The following is a 27,382-nucleotide window of genomic DNA, read 5'->3' on the forward strand; positions in this document are numbered from 1 at the left end:
ACTACCTCCTCTGTGACAGTAATTGTATAGAGGTCTTCATCTCCCATCACATCATAACATCTCTCTTTAGCATGTTAGATATGACCTCCACCATTAAGACCAGTACCAAGTAACCATTCAAGGCCTTGGTCACATTACTCAATACTAATTCATTCTTTTTGTCCCCAAGGGACACAAGCTATCAAGGGTCAGTTTAGTTACAGAGCTTGTCTTTCACAAAGTGTTGGGCTAACGGTGTGGACTAAGATATACAGCTTGTCATCCCATTATTTTAATAAATGTTTTATTGTTTGTTTGGTGAGAGGGTCCACAAAAATTTCTTTTTAAATGATAGGGAAGAGGAAGAGATTGAGAATTGAGTAGAAAAATAATTGAGTAGGGATCTATTGTGATCAGTTTTGTTCTCGATATTTCTTGCTTTTTTTTGTATTTGCACAATTTGTTGTCTTTTGCATCTTGGTTTTTTGTCCATCTTTGCAGTTTTTCCTCCATTCTATTGTGTTTCTTTGTATTTACTGTGAATGCCCACAAAAAAAATCTCAGGATGGTAACTTGTGTACTTTGGTCATAAATTTACTTTGAACTTTGAAGAAAAGTGAACCCCTTGTTTTAATTGGTAGTGTTTACCCAAAACTATTTAAACTTTGTCTTTTTGTTTTCTCAGGACCCTTCAGTAACTCAGCATACGAATACAACTCAGCAAGGTATTGATGATTTTAATCCATTCACCGAGAATAGCAGGCTGGTAAGTTTTGACATTATTGGTAACTCATTCTTCCTTTGAGTTCTATAGAGAGAACATTAATATTGGTCTTTATTTCTACTCCTGGAGTTGTACAAGTTTTCCACCTGTAGGTTTGCTCCATTTGCTTCTATGCATAAGTATTTTTCACTGCAACACTTGAGTTCTCAATTTTAGCTGAGGAAGAGATCGTTTTATGTTGCAGTGTTTGCTCATCAGGGCGGATGTATTTTTGAGTAATGATTAATTGTGGGTAGGAGTGACATTGAACATAAGCCAGGATATAGTGGTAATTTGTTAGTTAAACCTACTGTGCACCACAAGATACTGGAAATCCCTCAAAAAAATGTTGGTATGTAAATTGTCAGACTTTAACTTGTTCATGTTACTAAACATAAGAAGGGACAAACTCATGCTGGATCGTACCCACATTCTCCCCATGCATATGTGGACTCTCACTGGGACTCTAGGTCCTGGAAGACCACCGCAGCAAGTAGAATTTGACAGGAGACAATAAAGGTTCTGTGTCAGAGAGGTTCAGGATGTTGATACCTAATTTATGTTATTAAAAACTTGTTAATATCTCAAAACTGATTGAAAGAAATGATTTCTTAAAAATCATTAACCAACTCCAGAAGCAAAGAACACCCATTTGAATGAGGGGATCTGTTGATCTTATGAAGGGTCTAATCAGAAAGAAGGATAAAATTCACCATAGTAGCCAGTGTCATTCAGCTCATTATGAAGTAATTTTGATAGCTGGTAGTTTCCCTTGGAGAAGGAAAACTCTGATTTTAAACCTTTGCTGCCTTGTGGCCATACCCACCCATGGGAGAGGCTTCGGGAGTAAACCCCGAGGAAGAAATCCAGAGCCGCGGTCCCTAAGGCAGTTTGATGTTGTTTACAACTTCACTGTGACAACCTCGACGACACTGGTGCCAAGCTGTATCGATGCTTGCCCTTCCCTTGCACTGCATCAGTGACATGGAGAGGGGGATCCCGCTGCATGGGCAACAGCCGGTTCTTCAAATCTTTCTGCCCTGGAGAGGACACAGTCCACCAGAGGCGCAAACCTATGATCCCTGGGATCTACGGCTGCTGGTGATGGAGTATTTAATAACTGGAAGAGATTCCTTGGACACTGAGAAAGGTGTGTGATCCCCATGCTCTCCTAGAATTGTATCAGCTAGCATAATTTATTCAATTTTCCTCCTTCCTAATTTTCTGCTCCTAATCTATTAGGAAGATGTTAACCATCCTCTGCATTCCAATCTCCAATGCACGCTATCTTTTTTGTTGGATCCACACCATATCTCTCAAAACTAAGTTTTGCTGAGAGATAAAAATAAAATAACCCAGTAGGGCTGTGATGGAATAATTCTGACCTAAATTAACAATTTTTAGATAAGATATTCAGAAACCAATTTATTCTGTTCCATGCTTAGTATGTTCAATCCTTGATAAATTACATTTCAGAAAATAGTCGTCTTCAATACGTCAGATAATTGTTGTACATAAGACGAAATTGTTATACATAAGGCAAAATAAGACTTCATTAGTTACACACACAAAAAGCTGAAGGAACTCAGCAGGTCAGGTAGCATCTAGGGAAATGAATAAACAATCAACATTTCAGGTCGAGACCCTTCTTCAGGACTGAGAAGAAAGGGGAAAGAGGTCAGGATAAAGAGGTGGGGTTAGGGGAAGGAGGGTAGCTAGAAGGTGATAAGTGAAGCCAGGTGGGTGGGAAAGATCAAGGGCTGGAGAAGAAGGAATCTGACAGGAGAGGAGAGTGGACCATGTGAGAAAAGGAAGGAAGAGAAGAGAAGACCGGGAGTTGGGGGTAGTGATAGGCAGGTGAGAAGAGGTAAAAGATCGGAGTGGAGTATAGAGGAGGAGGGATTTTTTTTTAAACTGGTAGGAGAAATCAATATACATGCCATCAGGTTGGAGGCTACCCAGATGGAATATAATGTGTTACTTCTCCACCCTGGGGTGGGGGGTCTCATCTTGGCACAAGTTATAACAAGACTTCATTAGTTATAGTGGACTAGTCAAAAATTCTACACATTAAGTTACAACAATTGTACTGTAATATTACAGCTTATTGTGCAGTTTATGGGTGGTTATACAGTAAATTTTGAATTCTAAACTTTCAGTGGGGTATACAGTTGAATAAGGCAGAGGAAGATTCATTTTATTTTACTGGTTCTGATGGGTGTAACATATCATTGCAGCATCTAAATAAAAGTACATTCACATGATGGCTTGGCCTGAATTCCTGACCTTCCCACCCCAATGAGGTGTACAGCAGTTGGTAGTTCAACTTGTAGTATGCCATTGCCTACATAGATTGGCTTCAATAGTTCCATTTAATATCAGAGAATGTATGCAGTATACATCCTGAAATTCTTGTTGTTTGCAGGCATCCACAAAAACCGAAGAATACCTCAAAGAATGAGATTCCCTACTCCCCCCACGCAGAAGCAGCAGCAGAGCAACGATCCTCCTCCACCCCCACTAACTTTAACAAAAAAAAGCATCAGCACCTTCCACCCACCAAGCAAAGCCCCCAATAAAGACCATGATCTGCAGTGTAACAAAAATTACCGGATAATTTGACATACCACAGGCTCACTCTCCCTCCCTAATAAAGGGAAAAAGGTGTCCCCTTTTCACAGCAAGAGGGGAGACATAACAAAACAATTTGCTGATTAACAATGTTAAAAGTCAGTCACGCCACCTCCCCCCCCCCCCCCCCCATGTTTTCTGACTGGAGAATCGGCAGCACACTCTCTAATGAGAGAAAGAGTACATGATTCACTGAATACAGGGCCCTTGGCAACTGATCCGCTGTTCCCGATGTTCCTTTTACTCCCACGAGCTTCATTTGGTGGCACCTGCATAGAATCAGCCCATTCACAGGACTGTGAAACCTTGGAACTCCAAAGGCACGCTCATCTTCCAGGCTGCGTCCTTACGATTTCAAAAAGCAGCTGGTCGTGAGCCCCCGGGAGCAGGTCACACCACTGCAGAGAACCAAACCAAAGTCTGGGTGTAACTCCAGGTCATGGTCTTCAACAGAACCCATAAAGGAATGAGAGACATCAAAGATAGAAATTGTCAGTGTCAGTTCTTGAAGTGCATTCAGTGTTTACAGAAACATAGAAAACCTACAGCACAATACAGGCCCTTCGGCCCACAAAGTGGTGCCAAACATGTTCCTACGTGTTCTTTATGTGCAAGATGAGGTCTGATACACAAGTATTAGTTTTCTTATGTTGGACATTTTCTACAAATATCCATTAATATAGATTTGATTCCCAATGTGTAGAAGGGATCTATGATGCTTAATTTAGAATTAGTACTTTAATGTGTTCCTAATTTGTGTTTTGTCCTCCAGACCCCTGTGGCATCAGATACCAAAGTACCAGCTGGGCCGAAAACTACTCCTTCTCAACCAGCAATCTTACAGCCTACAGTGGAACCTGCTCCTCAGGCATGTTAAAATAATTATGAGAGCCCAGTATACATTTAGCATAAAAGAAAGCAAAACATTAATATAAGTTAACTTAACTCAGTTGGTGGCATTCTTATCTGTGAATCAGAAGATTTGTTTTAATTTATTGGTTCAGTCTACACCACAGATGTACACGTAATCTGAGGTGGGCAGTGTAATGTTATATTGGAAAGTGCTACAGTGTCAACAAGGCTATCTTGCACCAAGTGGGGATCTGGAATGAATGTTCCCTTCGTAAACCATTGCACAGAGGCCCCATTAGCCTTCTGCTGTAGTATCTGTTATCTTAAACAGGATATTTTCCATGACGCATTTTTTTTTTAAAAACCCATGGCATTGTTTGAAGGGGAGATGAATCTGATATGTAATCATTTTCTTTCCTTCCTGGGTAAGTTGTAAATCTTTGTGGGGAATTTTCTCCTGTTTGTGTTCTGGATCAAGTCCTAGTTCAGAGAATGAACACAAAAACATAGACTGCTCATAGTGAGGCATTTGCAGAGGTGTCATACATGAGACGTTGAAAGGAGACTTGCCTGCTCTCTCAAATGGATGCAAAAAGTCCTGTGCCACCATTTCATAAAAGCCCAGAGAGTCTTCCATGATATCTAAACTAATATTTATCTCTTATTTGTTATAGAAGGAAATAGTTTCAGTGTTGCACAGATTGGCAACCACTTGTATTATTTTACAATAATAACAGCACATCAGAAATAGAGCACAGACTCTTTTATGAAATGGAATGTGAAAGACAGTACGATTTCTTTCTTTCCATACTTGTAGTATTGGTTCGCTCTATATTTTTCTAGAGACAGATACAACTGCTTATAATGGAGTTAGTTTGTGTAACATGTCCACTTCAATTAACTGTAGTGTTTGTGATTTGATATGATTGTACATAAATGCAGAATTATTTTTGCAAGTTAAATAGCCTCAAATAATGTGGATGTTTACAGTCTGACATGCATTTTCAGCCTTTTATTTTGAGATGCATTTGCCTCCACTGCTCAACTTCTTAGAGCAATAGTGTTTTGGCTTTATCCCATCTTGTATCTCTCCCCAGATTTGAGAGAATAGTTAGGCATTATTTTCGGAATGGGAAAATTTTGCATGGAACTTTATGCTATACCATTCAGTAAGGTTGGTCCTGTCTTTCTCACCCAATCCCACCATGGTTTAATCAAGGAAGTCAAGTGTCCAAGGTCTTTCAAATATATTCATCTGAACATCAATAGTCCATTGAAATTGGAAAATGCCAAAATTTGACAACCCTTCTGAGTAAGCACATCTGTGCCACTGACTTCTTACAATGGAAAGTCTCATGAGTAGAAAAATGGTCTGTCCTTGAATACTCTTCAGCAGATCAATCCAACAAGCTCACTACTCCGTGGTGCGTAATATTAGTTGCCTTTTTGAATTGCATGTACAGTTCCTTGGATGATAATCCTCCTTACAATAATAACTTGGACTTTAATTATAAAAATAAACTTGTATAAATCTTACAAGTGTGGAACTGTTTCAGATTCTACTTTCATTTGCCTTTGTATTTATAGCAGTATGGTATACTGGGGTCCGAATGTGCCAATTTAAGAGGTTGCTGAAATTTCAGTACCATTTTTCTCTGGTTTATAAAATGACCAAAAACCAAAAAAAGCTCATACCCATATGTTGTTACATTTTGTCTGTAAATGAAAGTGGAGAGTTCTTAGATCCTTACTCTATGCAACAAAGATTTCAGAAAAATAAATGTCACATAATGCAAAGAAAGGGTTGAAATGTGTTGAAGATCAAAAAACTGCAGACACTAGAAATCTGAAATAAAACAAAAGGTGCTGGAAATACTCAGCAGATCAGGCAGCATCTGTGGAATCAGATAGAAAAACGGTTAACATTACAGGTTGTCCTGGCTGAAGATTACTTAGTTTTTGTGTTCTGGGAATTTCTACAGGCACCCGTTAACTTGCTGACCTCCCACAACTGTAGTAATAAGGATTTCCCTTATTACTATTTATTCTTGGGTACCCATTCTTGATGGCATTTTGATCAAAGTGAATCTGATGCATTATTTATTAATTCATTTTCTCAGACAACAAACCACCACCAGGACTGAGAAAACAAGGAGCTATTATTAGCTTTGCTTCATTAGTAGGGAATGTCTGGAACCTGCTATTTAGAAAGTGGTAGCATGACATTTAGAAGATAATAGGATTGGGCAGAGGGAAATCCTTGGAGTTTTGAGTTTGTAGCCAGCAGATATGGATGTGATTTACTTGGACTTTCAGAAAATCTGTGATCAGAAAATAGAATGATTATAGCACAGAAGGAAGCCTTTCATTCCATGTCCATCCCAAGTCATGGTACCAGGATAAGCTTAAGTATGTGTGATTGGAAGTAATATACTGGTCTGTTGGTTATTGTTTTAACAAGTCATTTTCAGTTGGGGAGGGTAGATATCTGAATAGATGGGTGCTGCTGAGGCAAATACTGGGGCTTAGCTGTTTGCAGTTTGTAACAATGATTAGATTAGATTATGAGGAGACACAGTCCTCTTTTATTGTCATTTAATAATGCATGTATTAAGAAATGATACAATGTTTTTCCAGTATGATATCACAGAAACACATGACAAACCGCCTTAAAAACTAACAAAAACCACATAATTATAACATATAGTTACAACAGTGCAAAACAATACCGTAATTTGATAAGAACAGACCATGGCACGGTAAAAATCTCAAAAGTCTCTCGAAAGTCCCATCATCTCACGCAGACAATAAACCTCCAGCGCCGCCAACTTGCCGATGCAGCATACTGGAAGCATCCAACTACAGTCCAAATCCGAGTCTGTCCGAAAACTCCGAGCCTCCAACCAGCTCTCCGACACCGAGCACTGAGCACCATCTCTGCCGAGCGCTTCAACCCCGGCCCCGGCAATAGGCAAAGCCAAGGATTTAGGGCCTTCCCCTCTGGAGATTCTTGATCGTACAGTAGCAGCAGCAGCGAAGCAGGCATTTCAGAAGTTACTCCAGGTGTTCCTCCATGCTTCTCACGGCTGTCTCCATCAAATCTGGATTGTGCACGGCCCCCTAGTTAACACGTAATCGATATCATTCGGAACGGCTGCGCGTACTGCGTCGCGCCGCCATCATGTTTAGGTTCTAAGAAGGAGTAGGTAGACTTCAGAGTGATATCAATAGGCTAAGTGAAAGGGCAGGGACTTGTCAGATGGGATATTATGTGGAAAAATTAGGTCAACCTAATTTTGATAGAAAATAGATTTAAAATGTAGGTGTTCAGGGAGACCTGAATATTCTCTATACATCTCTGTAAGGTAATGTGCAAGTAGATCTTGTGTACCTGAATAAGGGCATACTTGTGATAGCAGAAATTCACCAGATTAATTCCTCATTTGTGGTTCTTGTCCTAACAGATTATGCAATTTAAGTCTGCGCACTCTTTATCTTAAGAAAATAAGAGGTAACTTGTATGGGGATGCAGAATTAATGTTTTGCTGAGGTGTCTTTAACCTGACGTCATTCACAACAGTGGGGGTCTGCCATTCAGCACTGAGATAAAATTTTTCACCCAGATGGTAGTAAATATTTAGAATATTTGACCAAAGAGAACTGAACGCTCACTGAACATATTTACTAAGTCACTGATTATATTCAAGATGGAGAAAAGTGGATTTTTAGACAGTAAGAGAATTGTGGGGTTCATGTGGGAAAGTGCAAAGGTGAAAGAATGAGTTGAATACTGGGACAAACACACTCCCCACTGCTTCTCTCTTTTAGATTATGAGCTGTTAATCTAAGTAAAAAAAAAAATTAATATCAGTTACAGAATAGACCCTTGAAGCAATAAATTTGATATTACTATATCTGAAATATTTCTCTTCGATTGTAATATTTAAGATCAGAATTATTCTACATAGTATTTTGTAAAGAATTACAACTGTTTTTAGTTTGGTACCAGTGCTGTGACTTTCTTATAATAAAAGTTGTTCTCAAAAGTTCCATCCTGCTTCACATGTATTTAATGATACGGCCAAGTGCTGCTCTTTTTTTTTTACATCTCCAAAGCTCACACACCTAAGACTTGTGCAGTACTGTAAATGTTTCATTTTGCATTTGGGGTGTTCGTGTGCTTAGAATGATTATATCAATTATCTGTACCCTCCAAATAGTGGTGAGAACTTTTGAGATGGGCCCTTACATCAGTTGAAAATCATGGAGATAGACTGTTTAGCTTGTGTTGCAGATACTACTGTTACATCAGGCCAGGAAGTTTCTGACTACCTTATCCAGTCCATTGTCTGCTCCAATTAACAATGACAAGTGCTCAGAGACCTACAGGTTATTAGGGGGATTTCCTTTCGAGCATAAGGACAAGGTGAGAAGAAAAATAGAGTAAGGTAGGCATTCTAGCAGGATATTGGATAAAGCAGATGTGTTAAGTGTAAGAATACAACCTGAGTTACAGATACCCACGCTTTTTTTATTTTGTCAATTATACTATATATTATTTTGGTTTCGGGAAATTTTTCTGTCTTGGTATTATGATGTTCCTTAAACACTGACATCTCAAACTGAGATAAGCCAATTTGTTCCCTGTTCATTGGTCTGGGCTCTACTTGCCCAACTGAATAAGTGACTATTGAAGATGATGGTGGAGACCTACTAAGATGCTGTTTGGAATTGCATTCATCGTGTTGCTTCTCTTCCCCCACCTCCCCTCCAACCAATCCCTTGTGCATGCTGTCTCATTTTTGGGATGTCAATTTTTGACAATGTGATTTGATTTTTTTTTGTACAAATGGGGACAGTTTATCATCTGGAGTTTATAACTATCAATAACACGCACCTAAAAATGTGAACTGTTTGTTCTGGAAAAGTCCTCACCTATTGGCTGTGTTGCTGGTTGTAACTGATGCCACATCAGCAGCAAAAAGCCCCTCATTCACCATATGCTTTTATCTAATACAGGTCTTGCATTCTGACATACTAAGTAAAAGTCCACTTGCATAATACAATCCCTCATACACCAGTATGATTTGGCTTGCTATTGGCATTATTCTATGTTAGTCAACAATTAGATTAAATTATTAAAACATTTAATTTGTGTAGGGCATTTGCTAGAGAGGAGATGCACTTTTAAAAGTTGATAATAAATTTACTTTGAATGGATTTTAGATTTGAATTTTGAGTTCCAAATTTTTAAAAGGTAATGTTTACCCATACCATACAATCTTTCCTCACCACCCACAAGATTGGCTTGTTCACTCATTGTTCATTAATAGAGATTCAAAATTGTTTGAAAGAAAATGAGTAGAATGAGTTTTGCATTGAAATTATAAATGTGAGATGGACAAGGTTTCCTCAAAACAATTCGTGATCTCTGCCATTTGTAAATGGCCTAGGGATTTTGAAAGACGAGAAATGGAAATATTGCTTTCCTGCACGACGTTGGTCATTGCTGTTTCTGACATTTTGTATTTGAATAATGCAGGCCAGTGCCTCGGCTGCGCAGTTGGTACTGCTTCGACAGCAGGAAGAGTTAGAAAGAAAAGCTGCTGAACTAGACCGCAAGGAGCAAGAACTGAAGAATGAAAATTATAATGGTAAGGAGTTCCTATTCCTGTGGTCACCTCTATCCCTCTGTGTATTAGCTTCATAATTCTCAAACTCCTCAGTAGATATGTTCGTGATCTTTCTTCAGTCATACTCCAGTCATCTGCTCCTAGTCTCATCTTTTACTGCCATTTTCTCTCTTGCTTTGACTGTGCTCAAACCACCTTCCGTTTTTCCTGAGATTGAGTTATTTCAGCAAAGCTTCATCTGCACCCTTCAGTCTTTTTCAAAGGCTTGCTACAGCCTTCCCTTCTAACTTTGCCAAAGATTCAAGTTTATCACATGTTCATCGAAACATACAGCAACATTTGTGTTGGGTGTCAACACAACTAAGGGTGTGCTAGGAGCAGACCACAAGTGTCTCCACACATCCTGGTGCCAACATGGCATGCCCACATGCATACACAGTCCTCTAACCCCAAGACAGTCCATCTTCCTCAGCCTCCAGTCTTGGATTCAGACTCGGGCATGCAGACATTGGGCTGTCAGCTACTCCAGCAGACTCAGAGGTTTGCAGACTGTGCCTTGACTTTATTGATGTTAGGGTACAAATCAGTCAAGACTATTTCTTGATCAAGACTCTGTCATACTTTGAAGCTTGTTGCAAACATGAAATATGGGTAGAATAAATATTTGTATTTGATTAAATAGTGTGAACACTTAGAAAAGGACAAAAGAAATAACCATTTGAATTGTCAATTTCCACCTATGTACAGTATAGATGGAACAATCACTTCAGAAAATGATCACAATTAACCTGCCTCTGTTTTGACCTGTTTTGAGAAATTATTGCTTCATGACATTAAATATAAGGATTGTGTATCTAGATGTTAGACCAGAGTAATGTGATGTGAGATTGTTCTGGTCCTCGGCTGAATTAACAATCACAGTTCATTAAGATCTATTGCTGAAAGCTTAAATTTCACTAACTCTAGAAACTTGAGTTTTTGTTTTAAAAGCTTCCCTTTTAAACAGGCCCAGTTAGCCTTTCTTTTCTTTTCCGCAGCAAAAAGAAATAACTGGCCCCCTTTACCTTCATTCTGTCCCGTTAAACCATGTTTCTACCAGGACTTCGCAGCAGAGATCCCATCAGGCTTCCAGAGGACAGTAAAAATGTTGTACTACTTGTGGATGTGTAAGTATAGATTTTGCTATCTTAAGTTCAAAAACAAATACTATGGTTAAAAATCCTGCTGGACTATACAGGTGACGAAGCTCCTTGATTGCATTTCTGATCTGTCTACAGTCTTGATTCAACCTCAAGTGATCAAAGAAATTAGAGGACTGTTTGAAATTTAGTTATAAGTATTGTAAATGTCAGAATTAAAAAACGTACTCATCTGTCTTCAGAATCAGGTTTAATATCACTGGCATATGTTGTGAAATTTGTTGTCTTTAGGAACAACAGTACAATGCAATACGTAATGATAGAGAAATTAGCTGAATTATAGAAATGCAAAAATAATTTAAAAAACAGTGAGGTAGTGTACATGGCTTTAATGTCCATTCAGAAATTGGATGGCAGAGGGGAAGAAGCTATTCCTGATCCTTCAGACTCTGGTATCTTGCCTCCTTCCTGATGGTAGTAATGACAGATCAGGGCAATGTCCTGGGTGACCTTCACATCAACATGATGTTTTGAGTCATAGTGCTAATCAGGGCATTTTGTTATGTTTCAGTCACTGAGGTTACTTTGCTTTCAGTTTTATTTAAATAAACTGGAAAGCACAGATGCAAATCTGAAATCAGAGCAAAGTTTGCGTTCTTCATTAGAAATGGGGAGTGATGCTGAAAGATCTGCCCAATTATTAAACTTTCAGAATGACCAAGTGTGTTTATTGGCTTAATTTTAATCTTGCATTCGTCAGAGACAAGTATACTGCATTTCATTTCAATAAGTTGTCATAAATATTGCTTGTTTATTTATTATTATTCTTTATTTTTCTTTTTCACATTCTTTATTTGTATGTCCTGTTGGGTGCAATCTATTGTGTTTACTGTGAATGCCTGCAAGAAAGTAAATCTCAGGGTCATATATGGTGACATATATGTAATTTGATAATAAATTTACTTTGAACTTACCAAAGCCATAAAATGAGATGGAATTATTAAACATTTGGAGAATTGAGTTAATTGGCATCATTTCTAACAGAAGATATCATAGCTGAGTAACAATAAAATAATCTTCAGCAATGCAGATAATAATCATTTTCTGATTCTCTGGCAACCTTTGACCACTATTCTAGGTGTAATTTTTTGTGAAAGAAAATATGGTGACAAGTATATCAGTGGTTAGAAAGGCAAAAGTGGTGAGAATATTCACTTTAGTATGAGCAAGATTGCACCTTTTTAGTGTATACTGTTCAAACATCAATGATTATGTAACATATTAGAAAATTCTTGTGTAGGAAGCATTTTAATTCTATTGTAATTGTTCATCCTGGACTTGAGACATCCAGGATGGATAACTACAGATTTCTTTCGTGTTTGTTTTTCTGGGATCTGAGCCTCACTGGCAAGGCACCATTTATGGACCTTGCAGGTAAGGGTAAAACACCACCTTGAGCGGTCTTTCTGTTAAATGTTCCTAGGTTTAGAACCGGCAATAGAAAGGACTTGATAGCATATTTCCAGTTCAGGCTAGTGTGTGATGTGGAGGAGTACTTTCAGGTTGTGTGCCACTTGCTGTTGCCTTTCATGGTGGCAGAGGTTGTAGTTTGGACAGTACTGTTGGAGTAGCCTAGGCATGTAGCTGAACTGCATTTTGTGGACAATGCACCCTGCAGCCATTCTGCGCTAGTGGTGTATGTAATAAATGTTTAAGATGGTGGATGTGATACAAGTCAAATAGCCTCCTTTGACTTTATATTGGAGAAAGAATGAAGCAAGGTATTGATAACCTAGCAGATGGTCAATGCAGTCTGATATAGGAAAAAACAACTTATGTTAGAGGTTTGAAAAATTGAACCCCAAGTATGGGTCTGGAAATTCAGGGACTTTGGGATGCTAATATATGGGTGAAGATGTACACACTGATGTTTGATTTTATAAACTAAAACCCTTAGTTTCCTAACTTGAAGAATATAGAAGAGTGATTATCACTAAAGCCACAGACTAAATCTAGGTTATTATTTGCAATTATAAGCATTGTATCCACAGGAAGATACAAATTGAAGGTATGATTTTTAGCTTCTCTACAGTATTGGAAAGGAGAGGAATTAATTTTGAGAAGACATTTGAGCATTCAGGTCACTTTTCATGACACATGCCTTTCTGGCAAAAGTCCACAGACTACAGGTAATTATAATCAGAACCATGTTCATGTAAGCTTCTGAAGACTGGTGATAAACCACAGGGAAAGAGAGGAGATTGAAGTTGTTTTTGTATTGGGTCATTGTGGAATTTGTTCATTATTAATTGAACTTACGAAGTCCAGTTAAGATGATAGCTGTTTGGAAAAAGAATATGAAAGGTCATGGCAGTTGTTGTGGTGTTTGAAATTAGTGCAGATAGTGCATCTGTTTTCAAAATAAACACTGGCAAACACATGAGCTGGTGTATTTCTGTTCCTAACATTTGACAACTGACTGATTTTAGAACATAGGCAGTCTGGTATCTTGAAGATACAGCCATGACTGTATCGCCAGCCACAGCTCCAATCTGCTAATTAAATTTTCCGATGACACTACGTTGATTAGCCTTATCTCAAACAATAATGAGATGGCCTACAGGGAAGAAGTCATCTCTCTGACACTGTCGTATCAAGAAAACAACCTCTCCCTCAATGCCACAAAAACAGAGGAGCTGGTTGTGGATTACAGGAGGAATGGAGATAGGCTAATCCCTATTGATGTCAATGGATCTGGGGTTGAGAGGGTAAACAGCTTCAAGTTCCTGGAAATCCATATCACAGAGGACCGCACGTGGTCTGTACTCACCAGCTGTGTGGTGAAAAAGGCACAACAGTGCCTCTTTCAACTCAGGTGGTTGAGGAAGTTTGGTATGGGCCCCCAGATCCTAAGAACTTTCTACAGGGGCATAATTGGGAGCATCCTAACTGGCTGCTTCACTCCCTGAATGGGAACTGTGCCTCCCTTAATCGCAGGACTCTGCAGAGAGTGGTGCAGACCGCCCAGCGCATCTGTAGTTGTGAACTTCCCATGATTCAGGACATTTACAAGGACAGGTGTGTAAAAAGGGCCTGTAGGATCACTGGGGATCCAAGCCATCCCAACCACAACCTATTCCAGCTGCTACCATCCGGGAAGCAGTACCGCAGCACAAAAGCCAGGATCAACAGGCTCTGGGACAGCTTCTTCCACCAGGCCATCAGACTGAACTCACGCTGACTTGCGTGTGCTCCATATTACATTGACTGTTTTATTTATTATAAATTACTATGATTGCACATGACGGAGACGTAACATAAAGATTTTTACTCATGTACGTGAAGTATGTAAGAAGTAAAGGCAATTCAATTTAAATGAGATTTTAAAACTTCACCTGGTGAAATGTCAACTTGAAATGTCAACTCTGGTTCTCTGCCCACAGATTCTGCCTGGCCTATTGTGTAATTCCAGTATTTTTTGATTTTAAGATTTTCATTATGTTGTGTTTTGCTTTCTGATTAAAACATATCCTTTCCTCTTTCCAACAGTTCATGCAGTCACACTCTTCTTGAATCTTCTTGCTTGCTTGGCTGAGTTTATTCGCGATGCAACATATGGAGTCGACTTTGGCTTGGCAATCTTGTGGTTTTTGCTCTTCACTCCTTGTGCCTTCCTGTGTTGGTATAGGCCAGTTTACAAGGCTTTCAGGTAAGATGTGTTCTAGGTAGATGCTGATATTTTCTCCCATGACTTTATTTGAAGAGTTTGGCAGAGAAAGCTGTTTTAATCACTTTTAATCCCAATTTATATTTCTGATAACAAAAGCTCCAAAGTATACTATATTGTTTTTACAAAAATGAAAGCTGATTAGTTTTGATGAGAGTATCATTTTGAGTGCTTCTGATAACATTTGTCTTGTGACCACAATGTCTATCCACAGTGTGACACAAGGAAGTCTGTGTGTACATGGTTTATGAGAAATTCACTAATCCTACTCCAACTGGGCCAAATATGGGAGTGGAATTAGAGAATAGCACTCATTAGGGGATTGGAGGTGAAGAGGGTCAGTAACTTTAAATTCTTTGGCATTATAGTATTAGAGGCTATGTCATGAGACATATAAGTGGCATTACAAAGAAGGCATGACAACACCTCAGCTGCCTTAGTTTGACCAGATTTGGCATATCATCTAAAGCTTTGACAGGCTTCTATAGATGCACAGTGGAGAGTATCCTGACCGATTACATTGCAGCCTGGTATGGAAACACCAATGCCCAGGAACAGAAAGGCCTACAAAAGGTAGTGGACACAGCTCAGTCCATCACAGGCAAACCCCTCCCCACAATTCGGCACATCTACAAGGAACACTGCCACAAGAAAGCAGCCTCCAACATCAAGGCCCTATTCTCCTCTTACTGCTGCCATCAGGAAGGAGGTATAGGAACCTTGGGTTCCACACCAGCAGGTTCAGGGACAGTTATTACACCTCAACCCTCAAGCTCCTGAGCCAACATGAATAACTTCACTCACCTCAACTCTGATCTGATTCCACAACTATGGTCTCACTTTCAAGGAGTTTAGAATTATGTTCTCAGTTGTATTCATTTATTCACGATTTGTCTGTCTTTGCACATTATTGTTTGTCAGTCTTTGTGTTGTTTTTCATTGATTCTGTTGTATTCTTTGTTCTACTGTGAGAAAATGAATCTTAGGGTAGTATATGGTGACATATACATACTTTGATAATATATTTAAACTTTCAATTTTGAGATGTATGTAATTGATACCACATTTTAATAGAAGTGAAAGTCCTTTTGCTTTGTTCGTCGCAAAAGTTGTAGTATTATCTGATGGATGGTATAACTGTAGCACTGCAAGTTTGCATAGGTAGGTTCCACTTCAAGTATGAGCATCTGTCTATAAACAGTACTATGTGGACAAAAACTTCACATTTTCAATACTGTACATAAAAATGTCAAATTGATACCATTATATTACCATTGAATGGAAATCAATTCTAGCAAGACTATTTTGCAGAGTGGGAAAGATTACAAAAATCAGTCAAGTTGATCTGTTCCATGACATCTCTTCAAAGTTGAAAGTCAATTCATTATCAAAGTACGTTTATGTCATCATATGCTACCCTGAGATTCATTTTCTTTTAGACATTCACGGTAAATGCAAAGGATCAAAATAGTCATTGGAAAAACTCCACAGAACAAATATTGACAAATAGCCAGTGTGCAAAAGACTACAAATTGTACAAATACAAAAAACAGTGATAATAAGTAATGAATATTGAGAACAGGAATTGTGTCTTTGAAAGTGAGTCCATGGTATGTGGAATCAGTTAAAGTGTCGAAGTTATCCACTGGTTTAGGAGCCTGATGGTTGAGGGGCAATAACTGTTACTGAACCTTGTGGTGTGGGGCCTTGGGGTCCTGTACCTCCCTGATGGTAGCAGTGAGAAGAGAGCATGGATGGATGGTGGGATCCTTGATGATAGTCGCTGCTTTCCTGCAACAGTACCCCTTGCTTAATGCTGCAACATGCTTAATGATGGAGAGGGCTTTATCTGTGATGGACTAGACTATATCCACACTTTTTATAAGCTTTTCTATTCAAGGGCATTGGTGTTGGCAGCATGTGAGATGGCTTTTCAGAGGTTCTACCTGAACTTATATTTTCCTTGGTCGCTAAGCCTGAATGTCACTGATCTGGCCCTCAGCAGATTGTGGATCTCTTGGTTCATCCGAGGCTTCTGGTTGGGGGAGATGCTGAATAATTATGTAGGATACACTCGTTTACAAGTGTCTTTATAGTCCTTGACAACCATGGCGTATTCATTAAAATTCTGAGTCTTTGAACATAGCCTAATCCACCAACTCAAAGCAATCCCATAGTGGCTGCTCTTCCTCCATGACCACCTATTGTCCGTGTCTCTGGTTCCTTGATATTTAACCTCTGCCAGTATGCAGTGACAGATGGAACAGACTGTTGCAAAGCTTGTCATGACAGCGCCCCGACGACTCCACCAGGAGTTTAGGGCGCAAGGCAAGTATGCAGGTAAGAGGAGGCTAGCCAGATGATCTGATTTCCTGAAATGTGTTCTAGGAATGGAATGGCTGGCATTCCTGATGGAAGTGTGACGGTGGTCGAGAGTGTGGGACCGCTGGTGCTGCAGGTGATGTGCTGATTGATGACAATTCATCAGAGATTTCTTCCAGCAAGCCTGATGGAAGCCATTTAAAGAACAGAACAAAAGAGCAAAATACCTGCTCTCACTTGAAATGATCCTAGGAATTTTTGAATCAGTCATAACATTAAAAATAAAGCTAGAAATTGAAATGAGTGAATAAATTATCCAAATTTATTACATTACAATAACACAGCAGAGCTGTTTGACCTAATTTGTCCAGTATTTATGCATTTGCTTCTGATTATCCATCGACCTCCTTAACCACCTGAGGTCATAATTTCCACATTCTTGCCGAATTAAGTTGTGAAGGTATTTCCTAAATACTTGTTATATTTATTACTCAACTATCTTATTTAATAACCCATAGTTTTGATTTCTCACTTAATTGAAAATGTTTATTCTGTGTCTACCCTATCAACACTAGCTCCTGCCCAAATTGTTTTGAAAATTCCAAGTCATCCCTCTAGCTTCTCCCTAACACAGGAGACTCCCAGCTTGATCAGTGTTTCCTAATGGTCCTTATTTTTTCCTTTGCATGTTCATAAATGGTATTGTATTTTTATTACATGCAAAGTTTCAATATTTTTAATGATGAAATAATTGACATATTTGCAGCTTAAGTATTGAAAAAATTGTCCAAAGTTATGAGTGGATTGTGTTTACAAATGAGCATAAAAATGTCTATTTTGAACAAAATTCAAGGCTCAAACTAAATTTTCTCATGAAACCGTGACAATGCATGTCAAATCCTAAGATCTAAAGGTGAGGTTAAAATTAATGGGCAAAACTTCCTGTCAGTAGTAATGTACCCGTTGTCATGGCTGACCGATCCATGGTTGTGAACTATTCAAAGTTATTGTAAAACTAATTATTGAGGACCATCTTTGCAGTGCTTTTGCGTAAATGCTTTTACATGGGGAACTAGAGCAAGTTTTTGCATGAAATAAGACACAAACGCTGGAAAGTACAGTACTTGGGCAACATTTGTAGCGGGAGGGGAAAACAGCACATGACATGGGTCAATGAACTTTCATTGGAAGTGGAAAAAGGTGAAAATGAAACTGTTGCGAATGAAATGTGAGAGAATGGAGCATTGACAGCTGATTAAGTGATGCATGTGTTGGTCAGTTGTAAAACTTATTTTAAAGTTTTGAAAGTTCTGCATGTCAGGAGTATTCTAAATTTTCAAGAATTAAATTTAACAAAAATAAGTAATTCTAAAGCACTGAAGAAAATTGTTGAACAAGCATCAAGCAAGACTTGTAGTTTAAAAAATTTACTTCCTTTCGATTTGTAAAGAACACTTCATTCTCAGGTGCAGTTTACCTAATGTGTTTGTGTGTGGGATGGGAGATGTGTAGATGGCAGAGATTACAGGGAAGGGAAATGGGAGGAAGGGGAAAGATTGCTTTAATTTTGAGCTCTGCCACTGGTCTTCAGAAGTCCAACGTTTGGAGTACAGCTGGGAATTCGAAGGCAGAGAGCAACCAGCAAATTCTTATAACGCAGTATTGTGTACAACTCCCACATTTGATGTGCTTCCAAAGGATATTGGCAGCAGGCAAGATGGTCATGGATTTTAAACACTCACAATAATATAATACCTGCCAAGCGTTTTGGGTGATTATACTGTTGGAGAATCAAAGTCAAATTTGTGATTTTTCTTTTTGTGTAGCAAAATGTAGCAGGAATGAAGTGAAGGATTGATGGAGTTTAAATATACAGAGTAAATGATTTGTACACCTAATTTTCTTCCATTTGTTTTTCAGGTCTGATAGTTCGTTCAACTTCTTTTTCTTCTTCTTCATCTTCTTCTGTCAAATTGTTCTCTATGTCATTCAGGCAATTGGCATTCCTAACTGGGGTGTCAGGTAAGCATTCCGTTCTGTGATCATTTTGCTCTTCACTGACTTGAGTGTCGTGAGCTTTAGCTTTCTTCTCCAATGGATACCTTACTCTTTGTAGGCAGATGGTGTGATACTTCATGACTATTGTCACTGGACAGTCACTTTTGTCTAGACCATTCACTCCCACTGTGTTTTTAATCCTCTATTTTGTTACTTTGAATTCAGGCATCTCAAAACATATTGTGGCAAATCTTTGTAGCATATTTCTAGTGGCTACTGTACTTTTGCTTGCTAAAACCACTGTAGCGTAGTGGTTAGCACAATGCTGTTACAGCTCACGAGACTAACGGATGCCTATATATTATTACAGCTCTGGGCACTTCAGAGTTCAATTCTGGCACTGTCTGTAAGGAATTGGTACAGTCTTGCTGTAAACCACATGGGTTTCCTCCAAGTGCTCCAGTTTCCTCCCATTTTCCAAAGACATACGGATTAGCAGGTTAATTAGTCATCGTAAATTGTTCTGTGATTAGAGTTAAATAAGTGGGTTGCTGGGCAGTGTGGCTTGTTGGGTTGGAAGGGCCTGTTCCACCCTGGATAACAAATTTTTTTTTAAAAATTAAAGTAAAAATATTCTAGCCTGTGCTACTAATCTATTGCATGTATTTCAAATTCCTGCTTAAAAATGCTAGAGCAAGTTCAAATGTGTAAATGGCTCATCCATAAGTGGTCTACTCTTCATAATTGTTCCATTTTTTGCACAGGAACTTAAGTCATTTGAATTAACCAGTATCCTTATGAACAAAAGAAGATAAAACGATAACATTTGAAGAAGTGTAATGTGCATCAGAATTCCAAAAATTAACTAATTTTGAGTTGGAGTGGACTGCACAGTGCATTTATTGGAAAAAAAAATTGTCTACACCCTTCATATTGGATACTTGTCTGATCTCCCTTTCCAAAGAATATTTGTGACTAATTGAGTGCAACAGAAGTTCATCATTGTGACTCCTGAAATTAAAAGAGAGTTTAAACTGTTCAACAGATTACCTTTCTGAAGCGTACAAAATATTTGAGGGTTTAACAGAGTAGACAATGAGATTTTCCTCTAGAGTATATAGAGCCAGAGGTATCAAAATGTGGAGGCCATCATTCCACAGTGAGATGAGAAGGAATTTCTGCACTCATGAGGTTGTGGATCTTTAGAATTCTCTAACAAGAAGGACTCAGTCACTCCATATTAAAGACAAAGTTGACAGGTTTTTATTGTTGAAAGAAACCAGGGCTGTGGGGTTGAACCCTAAAGTTAAAAGATCAATCATAATATTAAATGGCAGAATAGGCCTAGGAACCAAGTGGCTTACTCCAACTTCTGTTATATATTGTATTAATAGAGCAAGAACCATCTTTTATTTAAATTTGAGAACATTTTAAAGCTGAAACTATAATCAAACCATCTCCTTCTCCTGACATTGTCTATTCTAATTTGGAGCTCTGAGAGCTCTTGTTTCTATACATAACTAAAAACCTGTTGGTCCAAACAATGCTCTCTTGTCAGATCTATCCCATCTACTACTACTACTACTATTGTGTCGACTCAGGCAAGGCATCCCATCAATAGGTCACAATCACGTTGTCAAATGGTTTGCAATTAATTTGCAAGTTCAGCACTGGCTTCTTGACCCATAATAGTTAAACACCAAGAATACATTTCCGTCAGGAAGACTTTGTTTTAACAATCTCTTTTTAAAATCAGAAACTTCAGCTTTCCAGACTTACCTATGCTTGCAAACCTTCAGTCAAATTCTTGAAAATGGTGCGTGGGTGTAGGCTTAGATGAAGTCAGAAAATCAGGGCAAGCAGCATAAAAAGGAAATTAATGAAGTAAAGAACTATCCGACTAAGATGGCATGCAGGATTTTTGTTGTTTCAGTAGTATCCAAGCAGAAATTAAACCTATTTGTGTCAATTTCTGTGCTTTGTGGATTAATGTAGCTTGCACATTGAACAATACATTAACTGGCTTCACCTAAACCCACATCCATGCCCCATTTTGAAAGAGTTTGCACAGATTGGTCCAGAACACTGGAGTATCATTTTGTTCACCAGACCAATCAGACTGACCCATGTAACAGTCATTGACCTGTGTTTTAATGTAGCAGCCAATATACTGAACCTGTTGCCTCTGGTAGTGCAAATTCATTACCAGAAACTAATCATGAACCTGTACCCTACAATGTTGGACAAGGGTCAAGTGTATTGATGTATTCCTGCATTCATTCCAATACCTTTTCTCCACCTTTAATCAGTTTACAAACTAGTATGGATTTGCAATTTACTTAGAAGCTCAGTCTGCCAAATTGGTTTTCTGCTTGCCTTAATAATGGTATTTGAAATGTGCAAGAAAACGTTAGCCTGCTGCTGTAACTTATTTGTATTTTTTTTTCCAGTGGATGGATTGCAGCTTTAAGTTGGACACGCACCAACCTTGCTGTGGCAATTATCATGATGGTAGTAGCAACATTTTTCACGTTGTGCGCAGTCTTGGCTTTGTTCCTCATGCAAAGGGTAAGAATACTTGCCTTGCATCTGTCCTCCATTAATGTGCCCAGCCGACCTTTTGCTTACAGACTTGACTATTTCCAATGTTGGAAATCTGCCTTCCAAAGTATTCAGCTTCTCCAACTGTTTTTACACTATTTCATCTGAGCTCATTATTCTAGTCTTTGTTAACCTGTACTGGCTCCACGTCTCTCCGCATTCTTCATCTAAAATTCTGATTTGATGTTTTTCATCCCTATTCTCTTAACCTCTATCAAAGGCACCACACTCTCCTCCTATTGCAGGTCTAAACAGATTTGGGGTTCCATGTATGGAGTTGACTGAAGTGTATCTGGCAGTGTAAGAAAAATGCTACAAAGCTATTAACTTTTATTCAAATAGGCTAGTATGTTAGTCTACAGCTGGAATACTGTGGGGTTCTGAACAGTCAACATCAATAAGATGATATATCTGTAGATTGGAAGGAGGACTGCATGTTCACTCAAGTGTTGTCAGTTTGTACAGGTTAAATTGAAATTGCATTAATTATATTTCAGTCCTTTATCAGGACTAACCTAAAATAATCATACTTCAGTCCAGTCCTATTGAAGGGTCTCAGCCTGAATCGCTGACTGTTTATTCCTCTCCATAAATGCTGAGTTCCTCCGGTATTTTGTATGTGTTGCTCTGGATTTCCAGCATCTGTAGAATCAAGGGAAAATCTGCAGACGCTGGAAACCCAAGTAACACACACAAATTGCTGGAGGAACTCAGCAGGCCAGGCAGCGTCTATGGAAAAGAGTAACAACCTAATAATTTAACTTAACTCTTATTTTCGGAATAATTCCTCAAAATATCCATGGTATTTCTTTGTCTGACCAACTTGTTATTGCACTTGTTACACTGATAGCTAGGAGGGCCATTTTGTTGAAGTGGAAGGATACATCAGCTCCCACTGTGTCACAATGGTTCTCTCAAGTGATGCCATGTTCTTAGTTTGGAGAAAATTACAAGTCGAACCTTTGAACCTATGTTTGATTTTGAGAAAAGATGGGGTTCATTTGCTCGTTATTATCATTTGAATTAATTGATAGATTTCCTCCATGATCTAATTGTAAATTTTTGGTACATTTTTTTTGTTGGCAGCTTGATGTTTATCTTTAGAAGCTTTTGTATGACGCATGGCTCCGGGATCGAGCACCTAATGGAGTTTTTTTTTTCTCACTTTTTCCTGCTTAGTAGGGGTTTTTTCCTTCTTTTTCATCACCAAAAATGTTTTCAATCTTTATAATAATGTTTTTTTCTTGAGACATTGTAAGTGTTGTTTACTTCGATATACTCTTGTAAATTTTGGATAATAAAAAGATTTGAAAAGAAAGAAAGGAAAAGAGTGTGGTTGATGTTTCGGGCCAAGACCCTTCATCAGGATTGGAGGGAAAAAAAAATGAGACAGAATTAGGTGGGGGGAGGGGAGGAGGAAAAGGTGATAGGTGAAACTGTGGGGAGGGAGGAGATGAAGTAAAGAGCTGGAAAGTTGATTGGTGAAAGAGATGAAGGGCTGGTAAAAGGGGAATCTGATAAGAGGATAGAAGGCCGTGGAAGAAAGAAAAGGGGGAGGAGCACCAGAGGGAGGTGATGGGCAGGTAGGGAGATAAGGTGAGAGAGGGAAATGGGAAATTGTGAAGGGGGGAGGAGGGCATTACCAGAAGTTCAAGAAATCAGTGTTCGTGCCATCAGGTTGGAGGCTAACCAGATGGAATATAAGGTGTTACTTCTCCAGCCTGAGTGTGGCCTCTTCACAACAGTAGAGGAGGCCATGGACTGACATGTGGAAATGGGAAGTGGAATTAAAATAGGTCGAAACTGGGAGATTCCACTTTTTCTCATGGACTCCATTCTGCTAGGTGCTTGACGAAGCAGTCTCCCAGTCTACACTGGGTCTCAACGATATACAGGAGGCCACACAGGGAGTACTGGGTACAGTAGATGACCCCAAAAGACTCCCAGGTGAAGTGTCTCCTCACCTGGAAGGGCTGTTTGAGGTCTGAGTTGTAGTGAGGGAGGATGTATAGGGGCAGGTGTTGCACTTGGGGAAGGACAAATGGGCAAGGAAGTTGTGTAGGGCACAATCCTTACAGAAAACTGAAAGTCGGTGGGGGGGGTGCGGGGAGAAAGGATGTGGTGGAATCCCATTGGAGATGGCGGAAGTTGTGGAGAATTGTGCTGGACTTGGAGGCTGGTGGGGTGGTAGATGAGGATAAGAGGAACCTTGTCTGTGGTGGGCTGGCAGGGGGATAGGGTGAAGGCAGACGTGCGTGAAATGGAAGAGATGCGATGGAGACAGATCGAGATAGGGGAGGGGGTGTCTGACATGGACCAGATAAATTTGAGGGCAGGGTGGAAGTTGGAGGCAAAGTTGATTAAGTTGACGAGCTCCGCATGATGCAGGAAGCAGCACTAATGCAGTCACTGATGTAGTGTAGCATCAGTAGATATCTTGTTTGTATCAATTATACTAATTTAAAGTTTAGGTATAATTTGACAGGCCTTTAGTATTTTTAAGGGTAGAGGTGTACGAGAGAAACTTGCCAATGAGTGTCTAGGGCAAGAGATCGTAAACTTAAAATTAAGGACCAACTTAGTCATGAAAGATGTTCAGCGAAAAGAAATTGAAGCCATGGGAAATGAAAATGTGGAATTATTTATTGGGGGATGAAAGTTGTAGGTCCTAGTTTAATCTCTTATTGCTAAATTCTGAAGGTTATGGAGCTATGGTGGGTAGATGGATTTAGGATACAGATCAGACAAAATCCTGAGAGTGGGGGGGGGGGGAGGGGGTGGAATTCCTTCCTGTGAGGAATTCTCTTCCTATCTTGCCTCTCTCCAGTTGTCCATCCTTTAAAGACCAATTTTGGCTAAATTCCCCCTGAATGTTCTTTGCCTTTCAATTGCTCTTTACATTTTGCAACCCCATCATGTCTCTAGGAACGTGATTGGAATGTTTAAATGTGCCAAGAAAATGGAAGCTGTGATCATGAAAATTTCATCGCGTAAATATACATTTGGAAAAAAATCTGAATTTCTCTTCCATTCATTCCTTCAGGTACACGCGATATTCCGCAGGTCGGGGGCTAGCTTTCAGAGAGCACAGGAGGAATTCTCGCAAGGGGTCTTCTCCAGTCCTGCCGTGCGAAGTGCTGCAGCATCAGCCGCGTCAGCTGCTGCACAGAGCACCTTCCAAGGAAACTAATCATTGGGAATTATTTCTCAAAATTTCTCTTTGTACGTTCTTTATAAAAGATGCACTTTTATTGGGCAAAATGTGTACTTTGTGTGTCTAGCTAATAAGGGGGTAAAGATATTTGGCTTCAATCAGAGGGTTTCAAACCGATGCAATGACAATATCACTGTACGTCCTACGTTCAGGAACCAGCTGCTCAATTGTTTGGGATTAAAAAAATACATGTACAGATTTATGTATTTTTTCATATTTTCTTGTCTATGAAGAATCATTAACCAATGTATTGATCATTGGGGAGGTACATTTACAGAAAAGAGTAAATGTCAAACTAATTTTATCTTTTAAACTATCTTCATCAGGCACATAGTATTTTATTTGTGTTTGCGATATTGCTCAACACTATAATATTGCTTGCAAGCAAGGAGTGGTCATCTGTTATATTCAGTAGCATTACTTATTAACTCTGTTAATTATGTGGGAAATTACTGGGTGTGATTGTTTTTTTTTGCAATGGTTACCAGTCATGGGGTTTTTGTCTTTTTAAAAACTGGTGTAAAAGTCATACCAATGAAACCTGCCAGCATTGTAATAACATTTATCTTTAAATGCTTCAAGAAGTTAGTTAATGGTTGATTCAGTGATGTTTTAGGTTCAAAAGATTTGGCTATTTTTTTTTAAATATTTAAAGATGCCAACTTCAGGAAATAATCAGCAGGTCAAGCAGCATTGGAAAGAGAACAGCTACCACCATTTCAAGCATACATCCACCCCACAGAAGGCATTTATTTTCAAAAACAAAATTGCACAAGAAACAAGAAGGAATAAACAGTGTGTGTACACATCTTTTTCTGATGCTTTAATACCATACCATTCAGTTGAAAATCATTCCCATTCTGGCCAAGTATATATCTGGCCTGTTTACAGATGCTTACTTCACAAACCTGAGTATTTGAATTATAGCTGTCTGAATCTGAAGAATATCTTCCATTTTTTTTTTATCAATTTTTGTGATTCTGAATTTTGTGCATATTTAAAGGTGTGCTTTTAGGCAATGGTGGTGTTAGTTGGGCAGTTTTCCTTGTCGTTTATCGAAACAACCCTTGCCCAGATGCCTTTGTTAGAATCACTTCAAACTGTCCCTTTTATTAAAATGAAATATTTGTGTAGGGGTGGGGGGGGGGCGGAAGAAGTACTTGAATGAAGTTTTTGTCTTGAGGTTAATTGGCCAGATTTGATGTTTACTCTGATTTATATAGTAACTAAATTAGTCTTAATTCATTTGGATCTTAAATTCACCTCATTTTAAATACTTTAATCATTCCAATGTTAATTTTTATAAGTGGTGTTCTGTAACTGGGAACAGTACTACCAAAGTTCCTCTGTATTTTGGGTTTTGGCTGGTTTTTGCATATGGTTGCGCAGTCAAACATTAATAACCAGCCATATCAATAAACAATTTACAAATTGGGATGCTGTGTGGTCTGAATTACTTTGTCTTTCTATCATCTAGATGGTGTACAAGTTTTATTTTTAAATTTTTTTGCACTGTTGCTTTATACTTTTTGAGTCATATTCCCTCCAAAAACAACTAACTTGGACTGGTGGGAAAATCCATGGTACTTGTTAATTTTTTTTAATATAAAGTAAAATGTCTATCTCTCTGTCTGTCTCTTGCTTTCCTCCCAGATAGCTGGCTAAATTCAAGCATCTGATAGGAAGCCACAAGTATGCATTGGTTCAGACCAGGATTCGGCCTCTGGGGATGTTAGCTGTTCTGAATGACCCAGAACATGTATCTTAAAGCCCTTTCTAAGACAACAAAACTAATATTCCCATGAAAAGGAACCTTCTCAGACATGATCTTTCAGATCCTTCACTTTGATAGGTGAATTATTTTGTGTTTTTCAGTGTAACTACCACTGAAATGTTAGAATACATAGAAATTATAGATGCAGTATTCCTGTTTGAATTATTCACTAAGATTTTTTTCCCCCCTCCTTGCAGGTTAGTTTGGCATATAACAAGTGCTGTGCTACCAAATGAGTACATGAGTTTAGCACAAAACTAAATAGAATGAGTAGTGTCAATTTAGGGACTCTTACACTTTAGATTAGATTATGAGGACACGCAATCCTCTTTTATTGTCATTTAGTAATGCATGCATTAAGAAATGATACAATATTCCTCCAGTGTGATATCACAGAAACACAGGACAGACCAAGACTGAAAAATTGACAAAAACCCACATAATTATAACATATAGTTACAACAGTGCAAGCAATACCGTAACTTGATGAAGAACAGGCCATGGGCACGGTAAAAAAAAAGTTCAAAGTCTCTTGAAAGTCCCACATCTCATGCAGACGGGGAGAAGGAAGAAAACTCTCCCTGCCATGCCCGACCACAGTCCGACTCTGAGTCGTCCAAAAACTTTGTGCCTCCGACACTGAGCACTGAGCACCAAGCACCATCTCTGCCGAGCGCTTCGACCCCAACCCCGGCTGCCAGCAGCAGGCAAAGCTGAGGATTTTGGGGCCTTTCCTCCGGAGATTCTCG

At 38.9% G+C, this 27,382-nt stretch overlaps 1 protein-coding gene across 1 annotated transcript in view; it reads left to right on the forward strand.

Annotated features, from left to right (window-relative positions):
• The window catches only part of scamp2 (secretory carrier membrane protein 2), a 45,892-nt gene extending 19,598 nt beyond the window's left edge, over window positions 1–26,294 (forward strand). The window contains exons 2-9 of the mRNA XM_072282764.1: window positions 665–745; window positions 4,146–4,241; window positions 9,768–9,879; window positions 10,896–11,024; window positions 14,547–14,706; window positions 18,967–19,068; window positions 21,495–21,612; window positions 24,689–26,294. Coding sequence (XP_072138865.1) covers window positions 665–745; window positions 4,146–4,241; window positions 9,768–9,879; window positions 10,896–11,024; window positions 14,547–14,706; window positions 18,967–19,068; window positions 21,495–21,612; window positions 24,689–24,835 — 945 coding nt within the window. The 3' untranslated portion in view covers window positions 24,836–26,294. The remainder of the gene's footprint in view (window positions 1–664; window positions 746–4,145; window positions 4,242–9,767; window positions 9,880–10,895; window positions 11,025–14,546; window positions 14,707–18,966; window positions 19,069–21,494; window positions 21,613–24,688) is intronic.
• Window positions 26,295–27,382: the final 1,088 nt, after the last annotated feature.

The sequence above is a fragment of the Mobula birostris genome, chromosome 18 (genome assembly GCF_030028105.1).
Source record: "Mobula birostris isolate sMobBir1 chromosome 18, sMobBir1.hap1, whole genome shotgun sequence".
Lineage (NCBI taxonomy): Eukaryota > Metazoa > Chordata > Chondrichthyes > Myliobatiformes > Myliobatidae > Mobula > Mobula birostris.